This window comes from Bos javanicus, chromosome 27, assembly GCF_032452875.1.
Source record: "Bos javanicus breed banteng chromosome 27, ARS-OSU_banteng_1.0, whole genome shotgun sequence".
NCBI lineage: Eukaryota > Metazoa > Chordata > Mammalia > Artiodactyla > Bovidae > Bos > Bos javanicus.
This window is the reverse complement of record NC_083894.1, coordinates 23,439,330-23,459,318: the sequence shown is the minus strand read 5'-3', so window position 1 is coordinate 23,459,318 and position 19,989 is coordinate 23,439,330. Positions and strand designations below refer to the sequence as shown.

The 19,989-nt window shown below is 39.6% G+C and overlaps 1 protein-coding gene across 3 annotated transcripts in view; it reads right to left on the bottom strand.

The window, feature by feature from the left end:
- Window positions 1–19,989, bottom strand: part of DLC1 (DLC1 Rho GTPase activating protein) — a 514,129-nt gene that overhangs the window by 404,814 nt on the left and 89,326 nt on the right. For all 3 annotated transcript variants that reach the window (XM_061404350.1, XM_061404351.1, XM_061404346.1), the window contains exon 2: window positions 18,214–19,361. In XM_061404350.1, coding sequence (XP_061260334.1) covers window positions 18,214–19,236 — 1,023 coding nt within the window. In that variant the 5' untranslated portion in view covers window positions 19,237–19,361. The remainder of the gene's footprint in view (window positions 1–18,213; window positions 19,362–19,989) is intronic.

Sequence of the window (19,989 nt, the reverse complement as noted above, 5' to 3'; positions counted from 1 at the left end):
CAGGGCGTGTGGGTTTGATCCCTGGTCCGGGAAACTAAGTTCCCACATGCCGAGAGGAATGGCCAAAAAACAAACAAACAAATGTGAACAGATATTCTAATATTTTCCTCTTTACAATCACCCTTGCCCATTCTTTTCTGAAGACAACTGAATAGTTTCTAAATAACATTCACCACTCCGATTGCTATATAACTATTTAGTGACAATTAACTGTTTGGTGGCAAAAGATAATAACCATCTTAAATTTGAAGGATGCGTCAGAGACCAGAATTTACATAATTATCTCTTCCCTCTCATCCCCTCATCCCTCTTTTAGCAAGGAACTATTAATAGCAGGGAGAATATAGAGGAGATTATAAAGTATGAGATAATTGGTCAGTGATTTTTGGCTATATAAGCCTCATTTCTTCTGTATCCTTATGACATGGGTTCTTGACATCTGATATGGTCTTCTGAAAATAAATCCTTTACCCTGACATGGCTATTCATTCATTTAAGCACTTATGAACAGGATTCTAAGCACTGAGATGGATGCTACAGACACGAAACTGAATCGCTACAGACATAAAACTTTCCCCAAATGAGCCGATGTTTTCGTTAGTAATGGTGGGACCAGGTGTATTTGCAATAAACATTCTAATCGGAGTAAGTCCTCTATGGGTTAAGACAATCAAGCAAAAGATCCGGCTGAGGAAACTGGGGAAAGTCCCTTCAAGGTGAAGACACTTGAGGATTTTAAAATATGAGCTTATCAGGTGTTTGCTTTCAGCCTGTTGGAGACGCAGGGCATGAACACTGCCTCTAGTTGGCAGAGTTCCTCCTGTGAAATGGCAGGAAGTATTATTTGTCTCCACCTGCTCTGTCATCACTGGAGTGAAAGTCGTGTTTCTTGTCTCCTTATTAAACTTGTACTGGTGGTGACCATAACTCCATCATGTTGAAAGAGTTCTGATTTCTGCCTGCTAAAAATGTCAAGGAACTATAGTTGCTTTCTTTTCCAACTGACTGGTGCTTCCCTTGGTACCCAGTTTAGCCCATCCTCTCTCTGTATCCCTCTCTGCCTCTCTCTCTTCCTGTTTGCCTTCTTCTCCCTGATCCTATTCGTTCCATGCCACCCTCTCTTCCTTTCTCACTACTGTTCCCTCCCTCAGTGCTGCCATTGTGTGTTAGTTGAACAAAAGCTGTATCTGGGGATACCAGTAGCATTTCAGGGACTATATGCTTCACAGTGTAATGAACTCTGCCATTCAGCTTGTGGTGGTGTACCATGGTCCCTGGAGAAGGCAATGGCAACCCACTCCAGTACTCTTGCCTGGAAAATCCCATGGACGGAGGAGCCTGGTAGGCTACAGTCCATGGGGTCGCAAAGAGTCAGACACGACTGAGTGACTTCACTTTCACTTTCCCTGTCACCATGGTCCACAGAACGGGACCTGGGATACTGAAGATGATCAATGTTAATTACTTATTAATTTTACCAGACAATACATCTAGTGTCATCGTTTATCACATAATTAAATGTTTTTTGCATTCTGGTTGATTTCGGGGAATTATGTTTGCTGTGAGGCAAAATATTTGAGCCCCAACTATCTGTAAATATTTTTTTGGCTTTCCAGGTGTTTTTGAGGCAAAACCCCAGTTTAAATGGTGTGTAATAATTTGATGGTTTTTGCTGGCATAACACACAAAATGAGCTACTTACAAAGCTACCAGTTTTACCTGGGACACAAATCCTGCTAAAAATATGGCTGAGAAGACCTGTGTTATCCATCTACACATAGATTTTCTACCTGGTAACAACTTTTCTCTGCCAGCCCTAGTGTTAGAGCTAGGGAAAAAGGTTAAAAACAATACAGTCTGCTCTTTAAAACCAGTGTGATCTTCATGTAAAATCATATTGTCATTAAAAATCTATCAGCAGAGCTATGTAGACTTAACCCTGTTTCCCAGTCCTTCCCTCATGGTCAAATGAAAAACAAACTCTAATTCTTCCACTAGTCCTTGATTTCATTCAATGTTGGGGCCACAGATTAGCCATCTTTAGGTTTTCATTTCATAGACAATTTTTTTCTTCCTTTTTATATTCTTCCAGCTGGCCTCTTATCTCAGTCCATCCTATATTCTGCATAATATATTATGTTCTCTATGTCACCCATTGGCCAATGTTAGCCTTCTCATGCTACTAAGCCCTCATATAGGCATTCAGGAGACAGAAAAGATCATGAAGGTCATAGAAAGAAATAAGAAAGTCATTTCAGATATAGGTGTGCTTTTACCAAATATATATACCAAGGGAACATTTCATGCAAAGATGGGCTCAATAAAGGACAGAAATGGTAGGGACCTAACAGAAACAGAAGATATTAAGAAGAGATGGCAAGAATACACAGAAGAACTGTACAAAAAAGAGCTTCGTGACCAAGATAATCACGATGGTGTGATCACTCACCTAGAGCCAGACATCCTGCAATGTGAAGTCAAGTGGGCCTTAGAAAGCATCACTATGAACAAAGTTAGTGGAGGTGATGGAATTCAAGTTGAGCTATTTCAAATCCTGAAAGATGATCCTGTGAAAGTGCTGCACTCAATATGCCAGCAAATTTGAAAGACTCAGCAGTGGCCACAGGACTGGAAAAGGTCAGTTTTCATTCCAATCCAAAAGAAAGGCAATGCCAAAGAATGCTCGAACTACCGCACAATTGCACTCATCTCACACACTAGTAAAGTAATGCTCAAAATTCTCCAAGCCAGGCTTCAGCAATATGTGAACCGTGAACTTCCAGATGTTCAAGCTGGTTTTAGGAAAGGCAGAGGAACCAGAGATCAAATTGCCAACATCTGCTGGATCATCGAAAAAGCAAGAGAGTTCCAGAAAAACATCTATTTCTGCTTTATTGACTATGCCAAAGCCTTTGACTGTGTGGGTCACAATAAACTGTGGAAAATTCTCAAAGAGATGGGAATACCAGACCACCTGGCCTGCCTCTTGAGAAACGTATATGCAGGTCAGAAAGCAACAGTTAGAACTAGACATGGAACAACAGACTGGTTCCAAATAGGAAAAGGAGTACATCAAGGCTGTATATTGTCACCCTGCTTATTTAACTTCTATGCAGAGTACATCATGAGAAATGCTGGGCTGGAAGAAGCACAAGCTGGAATCAAGACTGCCAGGAGAAATACCAATAACCTCAGATATGCAGATGACACCACCTTTATGGCAGAAAGTGAAGAGGAACTAAAAAGCCTCTTGATGAAGGTGAAAGAGGAGAGTAAAAAAGTTGGCTTAAAGCTCAACATTCAGAAAACTAAGATCATGGCATCTGGTCCCATCACTTCATGGGAAATAGATGGGGAAACAGTGGAAACAGTGTCAGACTTTAATTTTTTGGGCTCCAAAATCACTGCAGATGGTGACTGCAGCCATGAAATTAAAAGACACTTACTCCTTGGAAGAAAAGTTATGACCAGAGGAGGAGCTAAGATGGCAGAGGACTAGGACGGGGAGAACACTTTCTCCCCCACAAATTCATCAAAAGAACATTTAAACGCTGAGTAAATTCCACAAAACAACTTCTGAATGCCGGCAGAGGACATCAGGCACCCAGAAAAGCAACCCAAGTCTTCGAAAGGAGGTAGGAAAAAATATAAAAGACAAAAAAAGAGACAAAAGAGGGAGGGACGGAGTTCTGTCCTGGGAAGGGAGTCTTAAAAAGAGAGAAGTTTCCAAACACCAGGAAACCTTCTCACTGCTGAGTCTGTGCCAAGCCTTGGAAGTACAGAGGGCAACATAACAGGGAGGAAAAATAAATAAACAATTAAAACCTGCAGATTGTGAGCCCTACGGTAACTGCCCCAGCTAAGAAGCAGTGCAGACGCCTGCACACGCCACCAGCAAGCAGGGGCTGGGCAGGGAGGCATGGCACAGGCTGCATCGCTTAGAGTAAGGATCTGGCCTGAATACCTTGAGTGCTATCTGAGCGAAATAATTTGGGCTAGCAAACCAGACTGTGGGATATCTACCACACAAAAAGCCAGCCCTAACCTAAGACACCGCCAGGCCCCTGCACGGAACAAAGGACTGAACAGAGATAGCCGGCTGCAGACCATCCCCCTCCAGTGACAGGCAGCCAGAGCCGGAAGGGGGAAATCACAGCCCCAGAGAGACATTATCTATAAAACCGTAAGAAGGCTTCTTTGCTAACTAAAACTTCTTGGGGGTCTGGACAGTCAACATCAGCCGGAGAAGGTGTGCCGGTTGTACACCTAGATAACCGAGTGGCGGGGAGGCGATAAGTCGCAGCAATCGCGCTCGCCAAACACCTCGCCAAACTGAGCAGTCTGAGCTGCTCGGACCTGGGAAGGGCACAAAACGCAGGCCCAACTGAGTCTGCGCCTCTGAGGACTACCTGAGTGCCTGAACCTGAGCGGCTTGGACCTGGGAGATGCAAGCAGCCCAGGGCCAGCCACGGAAGGTTCCCGACAGAGCAACCTAGAGCCTGAGCAGTGTGGGCAGGGGGGCTACACGCTCCGTGAGTGGGGGCAGACCCAGTGCAGCTGAGGCACTGCGAGCACACGCCAGTGCTATTTGTTTGCAGTGTCCCTCCCTCCCCACAGCTCGACTGAACAAGTGAGCCTAAAAAAAAAAAAAACAAAAAAAAGTGTCCACCATTGTCCCCTTTGTGTCAGGGCGGAAACAAGACACTGAAGAGACCAGCAAACAGAAGAAGCTATAACAGAGGGAACTGCCTTGGAAACTACAGGCAATAGATTAAAACCCTGTGGTTAGTACTGAATACAGAGGAAGGGGCCTATAGATCTTGAGAAATATAAGCCGGACCAAGGAACTAGCCAAAAATGAACTGACCCCACAATACCCACAACAAAACCAGAGAAAGTCTTAGATATATTTTTACTATTTTTACGATCATTCTTTCTTTCTTTTTTTTAAAAATTTTTTAAAAAAATATTAAGTCCTCTATTATTCCTTTAATTTTCACTTTTATAACCTACTACTACTTTGAAAAAAAAAAAGACCCTATTTTTTTAAAGCAAACTTCATATATATATATTTTATAATTTTTGTGACCTTGTTTTGTTTTTTTTTTCTTCTTTTCTTTAACATTGTATTTTTGAAATTCCAATCTCTACTCTAGATTTTTAATTTCAGCTTTTTGGTATTTGTTATCAATTTTGTACCTTTTTTTTTTATATAATTTTTGTGACTTTTTTTTCTCTTTCTTTCTCTTTTTCTTTTATATAACATTATATATCTGAAATTCCAAACTCTACTCTAGATTTTTAATTTATGCCTTTTGGTATTTGTTATCAATTTTGTACCTATATTTTCTTTATAATTTTTGCGACTTTGTTTTTGTTTGTTTTTTTTAATCTCTCTTTCTTTTTCTTCTTCTTTTTTTTTTAACATTGTATTTTTGAAATTCAAAACTCTACTCTAGATTTTTAATTTTTGCTTTTATGTATTTGTTACCAATTTTGTACCTTTAAGAACCCAATCTTCAGTACCCATTTTTCACCAGGGAGCGAGATTACTGGCTTGACTGCTCTTTCACCCTTTGGACTCTCCTTTTTCTCCACCAGGTCGCCTGTGTCTCCTCCCTAACCCCTCTCTACTCTACCCAACTCTGTGAATTTCTGTGTGTTCCAGACGGTGGAGAACACTTAGGGAACTGATTACTGGCTGGATCTGTCTCCCTCCTTTTCACTCCCCCCTTTTATCCTCCTGGACACCTCTGTCTCCTTCCTCCATCTTCTCTTCTATGTATAACTCCATGAACATCTCTGAGCGGTCCAGTTGTGGAGTATACATAAGGAAGTGATTACTGGCTAGCTCACTCTCTCCTCTATTGATTCCACCTCATCTCATTCGGGTCACCTCTAACTCCCTCCTCCCTCTTCTCTTCTCCATGTAACGCTGTGAACCTCTCTGGGTGACCCTCACAGTGGAGAAACTTTTCATCTTTAATGTAGATGTTTTATCAGTGGTGCTATATATAAGGAGAAGTTTTGAAACTACTGTAAAAATAAGACCGATAACTGGAAGCAGGAGGCTTAAGTCCAAACCCTGACTCCAGGGAACTCCTGACTCCAGGGAACATTAATTGACAGGAGCTCATCAAACGCCTCCATACCTACACTGAAACCAAGCACCAACAAGGGCCAACAAGTTCCAGGGCAAGACATACCAAGCAAATTCTCCAGCAACACAGGAACACAGCCCTGAGCTCCAAGATACAGGTTGCCCAAAGTCACCCCAAAACCATAGACAAATCATAACTCATTACTGGATACTTCATTGCACTCCAGAGAGAAGAAATACAGCTCCACCCACCAGAACACCGACACAAGCTTCCCTAACCAAGAAACCTTGACAAGCCACCTGTACAAACCCACACACAGCGAGGAAACGCCACAATAAAGAGAACTCCACAAACTGCCAGAATACAGAAAGGACACCCCGAACTCAGCAATTTAAACAAGATGAAGAGACAGAAGAATATCCAGCAGATAAAGGAACAGGATAAATTCCCACCAAACCAAACAAAAGAGGAAGAGACAGGGAATCTCACTGATAAAGAATTCCGAATAATGATAGTGAAATTGATCCAAAATCTTGAAATCAAAATGGAATCACAGATAAATAGCCTGGAGACAAGGATTGAGAAGATGCAAGAAAGGTTTAACAAGGACCTAGAAGAAATAAAAAAGAGTCAATATATAATGAATAATGCAATAAATGAAATCAAAAACACTCTGGAGGCAACAAACAGTAGAATAACAGAGGCAGAAGATAGGATTAGTGAATTAGAAGATAAAATGGTAGAAATAAATGAATAAGAGAGGAAAAAAGAAAAACGAATTAAAAGAAATGAGGACAATCTCAGAGACCTCCAGGACAACTCGAACGCTACAACATTCGAATCACAGGGGTCCCAGAAGAAGAAGACAAAAAGAAAGACCATGAGAAAATACTTGAGGAGATAATAGTTGAAAACTTCCCTAAAATGGGGAAGGAAATAATCGCTCAAGTCCAAGAAACCCAGAGAGTCCCAAACAGGATAAACCCAAGGCGAAACACTCCAAGACACATATTAATCAAATTAACAAAGATCAAACACAAAGAACAGATATTAAAAGCAGCAAGGGAAAAACAACAAATAACACACAAGGGAATTCCCATAAGGATAACAGCTGATCTTTCAATAGAAACTCTTCAAGCCAGGAGGGAAAGGCAAGACATACTTAAAGTGATGAAAGAAAATAACCTACAGCCCAGATTATTGTATCCAGCAAGGATCTCATTCAAATATGAAGGAGAAATCAAAAGCTTTACAGACAAGCAAAAGCTGAGAGAATTCAGCACCACCAAACCAGCTCTCCAACAAATACTAAAGGATATTCTCTAGACAGGAAACACAAAAATGGTGTATAAATTCGAACCCAAAACAATAAAGTAAATGGCAACGGGATCATACTTATCAGTAATTACCTTAAACGTAAATAGGTTGAATGCCCCAACCAAAAGACAAAGACTGGCTAAATGGATACAAAAACAAGACCCCTACATATGCTGTCTACAAGAGACCCACCTCAAAACAGGGGACACATACAGACTGAAAGTGAAGGGCTGGAAAAAGATTTTCCATGCAAATAGGGACCAAAAGAAAGCAGGAGTAGCAATACTCATATCAGATAAAATAGACTTTAAAACAAAGGCTGTGAAAAGAGACAAAGATGGTCACTACATAATGATCAAAGGATCAATCCAAGAAGAAGATATAACAATTATAAATATATATGCACCCAACACGGGAGCACCGCAATATGTAAGAAAAATGCTAACAAGTATGAAAGGAGAAATTAACAATAACACAATAATAGTGGGAGACTTTAATACCCCACTCACACCTATGGATAGATCAACTAAACAGAAAATTAACAAGGAAACACAAACTTTAAATGATACAATAGACCAGTTAAACCTAATTGATATCTATAGGACATTTCATCCCAAAACAATGAATTTCACCTTTTTCTCAAGTGCACATGGAACCTTCTCCAGGATAGATCACATCCTGGGCCATAAATCTAGCCTTGGTAAATTCAAAAAAATAGAAATCATTCCAAGCATCTTTTCTGACCACAATGCAGTAAGATTAGATCTCAATTACAGGAGAAAAACTATTAAAAATTCCAACATATGGAGGCTGAACAACACGCTGCTGAATAACCAACAAATCACAGAAGAAATCAAAAAAGAAATCAAAATTTGCATAGAAACAAATGAAAATGAAAACACAACGACCCAAAACCTGTGGGACACTTTAAAAGCAGTCCTAAGGGGAAAGTTCATAGCAATACAGGCATACCTCAAGAAACAAGAAAAAAGTCAAATAAATAACCTAACTCTACACCTAAAGCAACTAGAAAAGGAAGAAATGAAGAACCCCAGAGTTAGTAGAAGGAAAGAAATCTTAAAAATTAGGGCAGAAATAAATGCAATAGGAACAAAAGAAACCATAGCAAAAATCAACAAAGCCAAAAGCTGGTTCTTTGAAAGGATAAATAAAATTGACAAACCATTAGCCAGACTCATCAAGAAACAAAGGGAGAAAAGTCAAATCAATAAAATTAGAAATGAAAATGGAGAGATCACAACAGACAACACACAAATACAAAGGATCATAAGAGACTACTATCAGCAATTATATGCCAATAAAATGGACAACATGGAAGAAATGGACAAATTCTTAGAAAAGTACAACTTTGCAAAACTGGACCGGGAAGAAATAGAAAATCTTAACAGACACATCACAAGCACGGAAATTGAAACTGTAATCAAAAATCTTCCAGCAAACAAAAGCCCAGACAAAAGGTCCAGACAGCTTCACAGCTGAATTCTACCAAAAATTTAGAGAAGAATTAACACCTATCCTACTCAAATTCTTCCAGAAAATTGCAGAGGAAGGTAAACTTCCAAACTCATTTTATGAGGCTACCATCACCCTAATACCAAAACCTGACAAAGATCCCACAAAAAAAGAAAACTACAGGCCAATATCACTGATGAACATAGATGCAAAAATCCTTAACAAAATTCTAGCAATCAGAATCCAACAACACATTAAAAAGATCATACACCATGACTAAGTGGGCTTTATCCCAGGGATGCAAGGATTCTTCAATATCCGCAAATCAATCAATGTAATACACCACATTAACAAATTGAAAAATAAAAACCATATGATTATCTCAATAGATGCAGAGAAAGCCTTTGACAAAACTCAACATCCATTTATGATAAAAAACTCTCCAGAAAGCAGGAATAGAAGGAACATACCTCAACATAATAAAAGCTATATATGACAAACCCACAGCAAACATTATCCTCAATGGTGAAAAATTGAAAGCATTCCCTCTAAAGTCAGGAACAAGACAAGGGTGCCCACTTTCACCATTACTATTCAAGATAGTTTTGGAAGTTTTGGCCACAGAAATCAGAGCAGAAAAATAAATAAAAGGAATCCAAATTGGAAAAGAAGAAGTAAAACTCTCACTGTTTGCAGATGACATGATCCTCTACATAGAAAACCCTAAAGACTCCACCAGAAAATTACTAGAACTAATCAATGATTATAGTAAAGTTGCAGGATATAAAATCAACACACAGAAATCCCTTGCATTCCTATTCACTAATAATGAGAAAACAGAAAGAGAAATTAAGGAAACAATTCCATTCACCATTGCAACAGAAAGAATAAAATACTTAGGAATATAATATACCTAAAGAAAATAAAGACCTATATATAGAAAACTATAAAACACTGGTGAAAGAAATCAAAGAGGACACTAATAGATGGAGAAATATACCATGTTCATGGATTGGAAGAATCAATATAGTGAAAATGAGTATACTACCCAAAGCAATTTATAGATTCAATGCAATCCCTATCAAGCTACCAATGGTATTCTTCACAGAGCTAGAACAAATAATTTCACAATTTGTATGGAAATACAAAAAACCTCAAATAGCCAAAGCTATCTTGAGAAAGAAGAATGGAACTGGAGGAATCAACCTACCTGACTTCAGGCTCTACTACAAAGCCACAGTCATCAAGACAGTATGGTACTGGCACAAAGACAGAAATATAGACCAATGGAACAAAATAGAAAGCCCAGAGATAAATCCACGCACATATGGACACCTTATCTTTGACAAAGGAGGCAAGAATATACAATGGATTTAAAACAATCTCTTTAACAAGTGGTGCTGGGAAAACTGGTCAACCACTTGTAAAAGAATGAAACTAGAGCACTTTCTAACACCATACACAAAAATAAACTCAAAATGGATTAAAGATCTAAACATAAGACCAGAAACTATAAAACTCCTAGAGGAGAACATAGGCAAAACACTCTCTGACATACATCACAGCAGGATCCTCTATGACCCACCTCCCAGAATATTGGAAATAAAAGCAAAAATAAACAAATGGGACCTAATTAAACTTAAAAGCTTCTGCACAACAAAGGAAACTATAAGCAAGATGAAAAGACAGCCTTCAGAATGGGAGAAAATAATCGCAAATGAAGCAACTGACAAACAACTAATGTCAAAAATATACAAGCAACTCCTACAGCTCAACTCCAGAAAAATAAATGACCCAATCAAAAAATGGGCCAAAGAACTAAATAGACATTTCTCCAAAGAAGACATACAGATGGCTAACAAACACATGAAAAGATGCTCAACATCACTCATTATCAGAGAAATGCAAATCAAAACCACTATGAGGTACCATTTCACGCCAGTCAGAATGGCTGCGATCCAAAAGTCTACAAGCAATAAATGCTGGAGAGGGTGTGGAGAAAAGGGAACCCTCTTACACTGTTGGTGGGAATGCAAACTAGTACAGCCACTATGGAGAACAGTGTGGAGATTCCTTAAAAAACTGGAAATAGAACTGCCATCCAACACAGCAATCCCACTGCTGGGCATACACACTGAGGAAACCAGAAGGGAAAGAGACACATGTACCCCACTGTTCATCACAGCACTGTTTATAATAGCCAGGACATGGAAGCAACCTAGATGTCCATCAGCAGATGAATGGATAAGAAAGCTGTGGTGCATATACACAATGGAGTATTACTCAGCCATTAAAAAGAATACATTTGAATCAGTTCTAATGAGGTGGATGAAACTGGAGCCTATTATACAAAGTGAAGTAAGCCAGAAAGAAAAACACCAATACAGTATGCTATGCTATGCTATGCTAAGTCACTTCAGTCGTGTCCGACTCTGTGTGATCCCATAGACGGTAGCCACCAGGCTCCCCCGTCCCTGGGATTCTCCAGGCAAGTACACTGGAGTGGGTTGCCATTTCCTTCTCCAATGCATGAAAGTGAAAAGTGAAAGTGAAGTCGCTCAGTCGTGTCCGACTCTTAGCGACCCCATGGACTGCAGCCTACCAGGCTCTTCCGTCTGTGGGATTTTCCAGGCAAGAGTACTAGAGTGGGGTGCCACTGCCTTCTCCGCCAATACAGTATACTAACGCATATATATGGAATTTAGAAAGATGGTAACAATAACCCTGTATACAAGACAGCAAAAGAGACACTGATATATAGAACAGAATTTTGGACTCTGTGGGAGAGGGAGAGGGTGGGATGATTTGGGAGAATGGCATTGAAATACGTATAATATCATATATGAAACAAGTCGCCATTCCAGGTTTGATGCACAGTACTGGATGCTTGGGGCTGGTGCACTGGGATGACCCAGAGGGATGGTATGGGGAAGGAGGTGGGAGGAGGGTTCAGGATGGGGAACACATGTATACCTGTGGCGGATTCATTTCGATATTTGGCAAAACCAATACAATATTGTAAAGTTTAAAAATAAAATAAAATTAAAAAAAAGAAAAATTATGACCAACCTAGATAGCATATTCAAAAGCAGAGACATTACTTTGCCAACAAAGGTCCATCTAGGCAAGGCTATGGTTTTTCCAGTGGTCACGTATGGATGTGAGAGTTGGACTGTGAAGAAAGCTGAGCGCCGAAGAATTGATGCTTTTGAACTGTGGTGTTGGAGAAGACTCTTGAGAGTCCCTTGGACTGCAAGGAGATCCAACCAGTCCATCTTAAAGGAGATCAGTCCTGGGTGTTCATTGGAAGGACTGATGCTGAAGTTGAAACTCCAATACTTTGGCCACCTCATGCGAAGAACTGACTCATTGGAAAAGACCTTGATGCTGGGAGGGATTGGGGGCAGGAGGAGAAGGTGATGACAGAGGATGAGATGGCTGGATGGCATCACCGACTTGATGCACATGAGTTTGGGTGAACTCCAGGAGTTGGTGATGGACAGGAAGGCTTGGCGTGCTGTGGTTCATGGAGTCAGAAAGAGTTGGACATGACTGAACGACTGAACTGAACTGAAGGAGAAAATATTTTATTTTTTTCAGTCATTGCTAATTTTTTTCAGTCATTTCAGAATGTATTGGGTTTCCCCAGTGGCTTAGTGGGTAAGAACACTCCTGCAGAGTAGGAGATACAAGTTCAATCACTGAGTCAGAAAGATCCCCTGTAGAAGAAACTGGCGACCCAATCCAGTATTCTTGCCTGGGCAATCCCATGAACAGAGGAGCCTGGCAGGCTATGATCCATGGGTTTGCAAAAGAGTCAGACAAGACTTAGTGACTAAACAACAACAATGAATGTATTATATTTCTCCAAAGATAAAGTATAGTATGTACTATACTAAAGTATAGTATAGTATAGTATGTACTATACTTAAAGTATAGTATAGTATAGGATTTACCATCTGAGCTACCACTGCTTCCCTCGTGGCTCAGACGGTAAAGAGTCTGCCTGCAATGCAGGAAACCCAGGTTCAATCCCTGGGTCAGGAAGATATCTTGGAGGAGGGCATGGCAATCTACCCCAGTATTCTTGCCAGGAGAATCCCATGGACAGAGGAGCCTGGCGGGCTACAGTCCACAGGGACTCAAAGAGTGAGACATGACTGAGCAACTAACACTACACTACTATGTACAGTATACTGTTTTGGCTTTGGGCAATTTGGGCAATTCCTCAACATATTCATGTTATCAGGTATCCTTCAATATACATTTTTTCTTCTTCTTTGGTAACAGAATTTTTAGCAGACACCAGATTGCCCAGGATACAAACTCTATTTCTCAGTGCTTATTGCTAGATGTGGCCATACAGCTAAGTTCTAGAATATGAAATATTCGAAACAAAGAAATGTGCTCTTTCTGGGTCCTGCTTTTACCTAGGAGTGTGGTCATCCCAGTACACTTCCCTCTTCTTACTAATCGGGATATGGATAAATGCTCAAGGTGGTAGACCAGATGGATAAGAGGGTCTAAGGTTTAGAAAACATACCATTCCAGAATTACCTATACCCAATTATTATGTCGGAGAAGGTGATGTCACCCCACTCCAGTACTCTTGCCTAGAAAATCTCATGGATGGAGGAGCCTGGTAGGCTGCAGTCCATGAGGTTGTTAAGAGTTGGACACGACTGAGCGACTTCACTTTCACTTTTCACTTTCATGCACTGGAGAAGGAAATGGCAACCCACTCCAGTGTTCTTGCCTGGAGAGTCCCAGGGACGGGGGAGCCTGTTGGGCTGCCATCTATGGGGTCACACAGAGTTGGACACGACTGAAGTGACTTACCTTACCTTACCGTAATTATTATGTATGTGTGAGAGAAAGATGTTGGTCAAGCCATGTTTATACTGATTTTCTGTGAAAGTAGTCAGATCGATAACATAAAGGATACTTTTGTTGCCTGTTGGAATGTGAGGTTTTTGTTCAAATGGAAAAATTGGATGTCAAAGCTCAAATCATTTTTATATTATCTTTTGTAGTTTACTCTGCTTGGTAACATGGACTATGTCTTATGCAAGCCAATAAAAATATTTTATATATTTATACAACTATTATGGCTATTCAAAAATTGGGGAACTATTTAAATAGTCTCTAGAGAAGACTAATTTCGGACTCTCTTTAATTAGTAAACCACCATCAAGAACAAATATACTGGCTCTTAAAAAAAAAAGTCTAACCTCAAGTCTTTCCCTACATGTTTTCCATCTTCACATCCCATCTGGTTTAAAGAGACCACTTCTTAGACTGTCTTCCTCCCCCACATTTCTTTGGAACTTGTCTCTGAGAATTGCTCTTAACCAGCTGCCTTACCCCAAAGACCCACCCACAGCCTATAAGCGCTGGTCACATGCCACATGACCTTCTTGGCTCATGCACTGATGTCTGCTCATGATCTATTTGGTTTTCCTTTGATTTCAGTGGCTTTGATTTAATGATATATTTCACCATATTGAAGGGAATTATTAGCTTAAAAGGTCAATATTTATCTATATTTATTACAAATGTAGTCACTCCAACTGAGACTTCTAATAAGTATGTCTGGCTATCTTTGATGGCCAGAAATATCACTGGAAAACAAGAAAAAATACATCATGCTGAACAACAAATGCCTGCCAATATTTATAGGTTTGAAGGAATTTATGTCTAAATTACAATGATAACTCTAGAGTAGTATTTCAGTGCATTCTGAGAACGACTCTTAGAAACTCTGTTTTTGTTTTTGTTTTCTTTCCAAGTCTTAAAACCTGATCTCCCTCCTGCAAAAAATTCATGTTCATAAACTCAATGACAGATTTGGTTCACTCATATGCCCATCAGATAATGAGCTGATTAAAGTTCTCTAACTAAAGTTTTATTAGCTTATTCTGCTTTACCTTTCTAAGCTCTAATCTCAAAGCTGTCACCATGCTTGAGAAATAGTTTAAAATATACAGACAACTTAGCAAACTGCTTTCACAATCAGGCCCCTAAGACCTTAGACATGAAAATATGGTCCATGTGTCTCTCCGGAGGCTTATCTGGAGATAAGTTTTAAACTAGCTACACTAGAATTGTGTAGTTGATTGAAACTTTTGTTGATATTCTGAAAAAAGTCTGTATTTGCTTCCATGTCATAAAAGTAATAATAATCATAATAACTGTATAAATAAAGGGTCATCTTATGCCATGTAGAAAATGCTTCTAATAGTTAACTGAACCCACATCTCCTGAGTCTCTTGTATTGGCAGGTGGATTGTTTACTACTGAGCCACCTAGGAAGACAGTCTAATATTAGGATCTAATATTATTTTGTTTTTGTGTCTGCTCATTGTATGCATTTTGCTCAGAATAGTACTACCTTTGAGTTCCCCTGGAGGCTCAGCTGATAAAGAATCCACCTGCCACGCAAGAGACCTGGGTTTGATCCCTGGATTGGGAAGATCCCCTGAAGAAGGGAACAGCTACCCACTTCAGTATTCTGGTCTGGAGAATTCCATGGACCGTATAGTCCACGGAGTCTCAAAGAGTCAGACACAACACCTTTTATAAAAAATATATAGGCCAAAAATGGAAATGCCCTGCCTCTAACCTTTTACTTCTGTTATCTCAAAGTAAATGTTGTCAACAATTTTGTGCCTATTTATCTAGAATTTTGCATATTCTTATTTAGGTAGGCATTTAGAGAGGGTCATAACCCATCTATATTTCTATCTATGTCTGTATCCACATATTTCATCTTATCAGACTGAGACACGCTACAAATATTGGCCTGCCACTGTCTTTTTCTACACACTCTATATCATGAGTACCGTTCAGTTAGAGAACATGATCTCAATCCATCTTTTTCATGGCTGCATACCATTCCAAACTACAGATTAAACAATCATTATACACTAAACAATGATTCAGATCAGATCAGTCATTCAGTCATGTCCAATTCTTTGCGACCCCATGAATCACAGCACGCCAGGCCTCCCTGTCCATCACCAACTCCCGGAGTTCACTCAGACTCACATTCATAGAATCAGTGATGCCATCCAGCCATCTCATCCTCTGTCGTCCCCTTCTCCTTCTGCCCCCAATCCCTCCCAGCATCAGAATCTTTTCCAATGAGTCAACTCTTCGCATGAGGTGGCCAAAGTACTGGAATTTCAGCCTTGGCATCATTCCTTCCAAAGAAATCCCAGGGCTGATCTCCTTCAGAATGGACTGGTTGGATCTCCTTGCAGTCCAAGGGACTCTCAAGAGTCTTCTCCAACACCACAGTTCAAAAGCATTAATTCTTCAGCACTCAGCCTTTTTCACAGTCCAACTCTCACATCCATACATGACCACAGGAAAAACCATAGCCTTGACTAGATGAACCTTTGTTGGCAAAGTAATGTCTCTGCTTTTGAATTTGATTATACATCCTTGATTGATGGAAATTTATGTTATGTCCTTTTTGTCAGTAACATACAATACAGTGATGGACATATCTGTACATATATATTCATGCATTTGTTTTATTATTTCTCTTGGTAAAGTTCTAAAATGGCTAGTGGGCAACTTGAAGCTATTATAACATGCATTCAAAATCAAATCGAACAAAACTTCCTACACACTGATTCTAGAGGTATCTTCTCTTGTAACCATACTTTTCCAGAGTAATTTCCAAACCTCAAATTTTTAATTTAATCTGTTTATTACAGAGCACCCCAAATGAGTTGTAGAGTCAAAACAAACACTCCTCCAGACAATGTCATAATACTTTAGAATGATGAAATGCTTAAAATAGCACATTTAGGTTAGAACTTGTAAATGAGATATAATTATGGCTCTCGTAATGCAACCATGCTATAGTGACACATCCAAGAGCAAATTCCTTCCTGCATTCTTAGAATTGATATAAGTGTCCAAGTGGTGAGCATATGTTTCTGGAATGTTTAATGTTCCTGTCGGCAGTTGGGCAGGGTCTGTCATATTTTAGGGGAACTATGTCATAGGTCAGTTAATACTTTCTTATGTCATTATTGCATTCCCTCCAACAGATTTGATTGACTATATGGACATTTCTGAAAAAGCAACCTGAGCATTCCAATCATAACAACTTTATGCAGCATTAACATTCTAATACAATTTATGCAAGAAAGGAAGAGTTCGCCAGAAGCACAGAATGCTCTGTGGGCATGTATTAACAGTTTGTGCACATTGATCTTTGCTGTAAAGTTTTTACTTCACTTAAACTTACGACACGTTACTGATCTAGTTTGTTAGCAAAACGACGTTTATGGTTTATGGAAACCAGATTTCTTCACCAAAAGGGAGCTGGAGTTTTTGCTTCTCATTCTTGATAGCTCCAGTTGTGCAGAACTGAGAAGTTTAGTTTTGTCTTAGGAGAGTTGGAATTATGGACTCATATTGTATCAAGAAGGGCAAGGTTGCTGCCCTGAAATGTCCAATCTGCAGGGTTTTTTTAAATGTCAATGGCATGTTAGATTTACAGAAGAAATGGTACTCGTATTTACATCAGGACTTTAGAGTACTACATTGTGGGAAGAATGCTGGGGAAATCCTGAAGGTATGACAAACTTTAGTCAAGAGTTCTCTAACCAAACCATGATTCATGCAGTTTGTCTCCAATCCTTGTGTCTCTCACTTGCACACTTCTCAAGGGATCATGGTATCTACAGGATTAGTCAAAGGTGCCTCAGCATAAAATTTTATTTCAGTTATTGATCCTTTTGGTCAAAAGTTAACAGAAAGTTCATATAGCTATGGATAGCAAATGTGCCAGGGTATCATTTAAAATAGCATTAGCATATTTTGGGAGAAGGGGGTACTTTTGCCTTGGTATATGCAAAGGGCTCATTTAAAATATGTGACTTATACCACTTTTATTATAATAAAATATATTTTCTAAAGGGGAAAGAGAAACAAACTGAAATATATAATTTTAATTTAAAGATATCATGATATTCTTTCAGAAAATTAGAGATTGCCCTTCAGATCTATGAGCTATCTGGTAGCTATTTAATTCCAAAGAAAGTGAAATCAGTTCTGTCTTCAACACAATTCCAAAATAAAATGCTCAGGAACCATTATAAATATCACTAGTGAAATAGGTTATCCTGTTTTAATTTTTACATATTGTGACGATTTTCCCAAGATTCTCTTTAAGTCATACAGCTACACCATGGGGCAAAAGAAACAGCAACATATCTTTTTAACCCTAGCAAGAATAATAAATGATGGAAACAAGGATATTTACAAAATTCCAAAAGCCAGATAATTGGTGCATGCGTCTTACCTTTCTTTTACGAAGTCTGACTTGGTTATCTGTGGGTTCCTGGGTGGCCAGAGTCTCCTTGAAGTGTAAACACTGCATGCCATCTCCTGAGTTGAACTTTGGAAGACTTTTGTTTTGATGTTCTGAGAAACCACTCGTCTCCAGGCCATTTTCAGCTGACATTCCACTAGGGCAGGAAGGAGGCTGCAGAAGGCAGCTTCCAGGATCTGTTTTTAATAATGGCAGTCCTCTGTCCATACGAGGAATAGCCAATAACTTATCTTGTACTGCACTGCAGGTGTTGCTTTCATGTTCATCTTTAGGGAAGTCGGGTTTCCTTCGATGTTGAGCAATTACAGCAGAATTAACCAACTGCTTTTCTGGCACAATATCTTTCACATTCAAAGAACTGCAAGCATTCATTTTGGACCGATCTTTTATTTCACTTAAGCTTATCTCCTTACAAAGCTCCAGGCTTTTACTCACCATGTCAACAACTTTCTTGTCCCCCTTTTCCTCAACCAGCCCTAAATCAACTCCACCAGCCATTCCCCAGGAGTCATAAGAATCTTGGTTACTTTCCACAATGGGCAGCGTCTTTACTAAGGAGCCTGCTCCTTTGACGCTATGTTGGTCTGATGTTTCAGGCCCTTGAGTAGTTAGAATCTGTTTATCATCTGTGAGGTACAGATCAGAATCGGTGTCCTCATCAGAAACATGCACGAGTGTTTCTGTGCTGGCCTCCAGAGAAAGGAACTGATCTTCACCTTCATGGCTGTCATCTTCATCCACCTCCTTTGAAATGTGACCCATTGGCCCCTCAGGAATCTCTCTCAGGTCTGAGCCATGACAGCAGTCTGGGAGTGAAACACACCTCTCTTTGCGGTCCACATTTAGAGTTGCATCTTTTTCCATACTTGCCTGCAAGCTGTCAGCTACTAGTCCATGATGACATGCTGTGTTACAATCATCAGAACTAAAAGGCTGTCCCATCCATTGGGTCACATGTTCTTCCCAGCTTCTCTTTCTGATAGCTACAGACATGTCATCGTAGTTTAACAACAGACAGAGAGATACATTCCGTATGAGACTAAAGGAGATGAAACTTGATGAAAGATTACTTCAAATTCACTGATTGAAGAAGAGAGGAAGTTTTGTCATTTCACCACCTATTAAAAAAATAAAATATATACATAGAGTTCAGGATATAATTCTAAAGTCAAAATCTATCGTGGAAAAGAGAGTGCTTAAGCAATGCTATGAAAGATTAAATAAGAGGTTTCAATAAAACTTCCAATTAACAACCTTAATAGGGTTATTTCTTCAAGAAGCAGGCTAATAGAAGAAAATTTTACATTTAGTATCTCTGGTCAAAAATCATTGACAATACTTTTAAATGTAGCTGGATTGACTGACCTATTAATGAATAACCCAGTAGTGCTAGTGGTAAAGAACCTGCCTGTCAATGCAGGAGACAGAAGAGATGTGGGTTTGATCCCTGGGTTGGGAAGATCCCTGGAGGAAGAGATGGCAACACACTCCAGTATTCTTGCCTGGAGAATCCCAAGGACAGGGGAGCCTGGCGGGCTACAGTGCATGGGGTCACAGAGAATTAGACACGACTGAGCGACAGCAGGAGCACAAGCGTGTGTGTGTGTGTGTGTGTGTATAATTAAAAATCCCACTAGGAAAATAACTGGACTGCTATACTTAATAATTCACCGGAAGAAACAAGTTGCTCTAGCTTACACGCTTCCCTGGTTAACTTTTGTGGAAACAAATTGCTACAGAAATCTA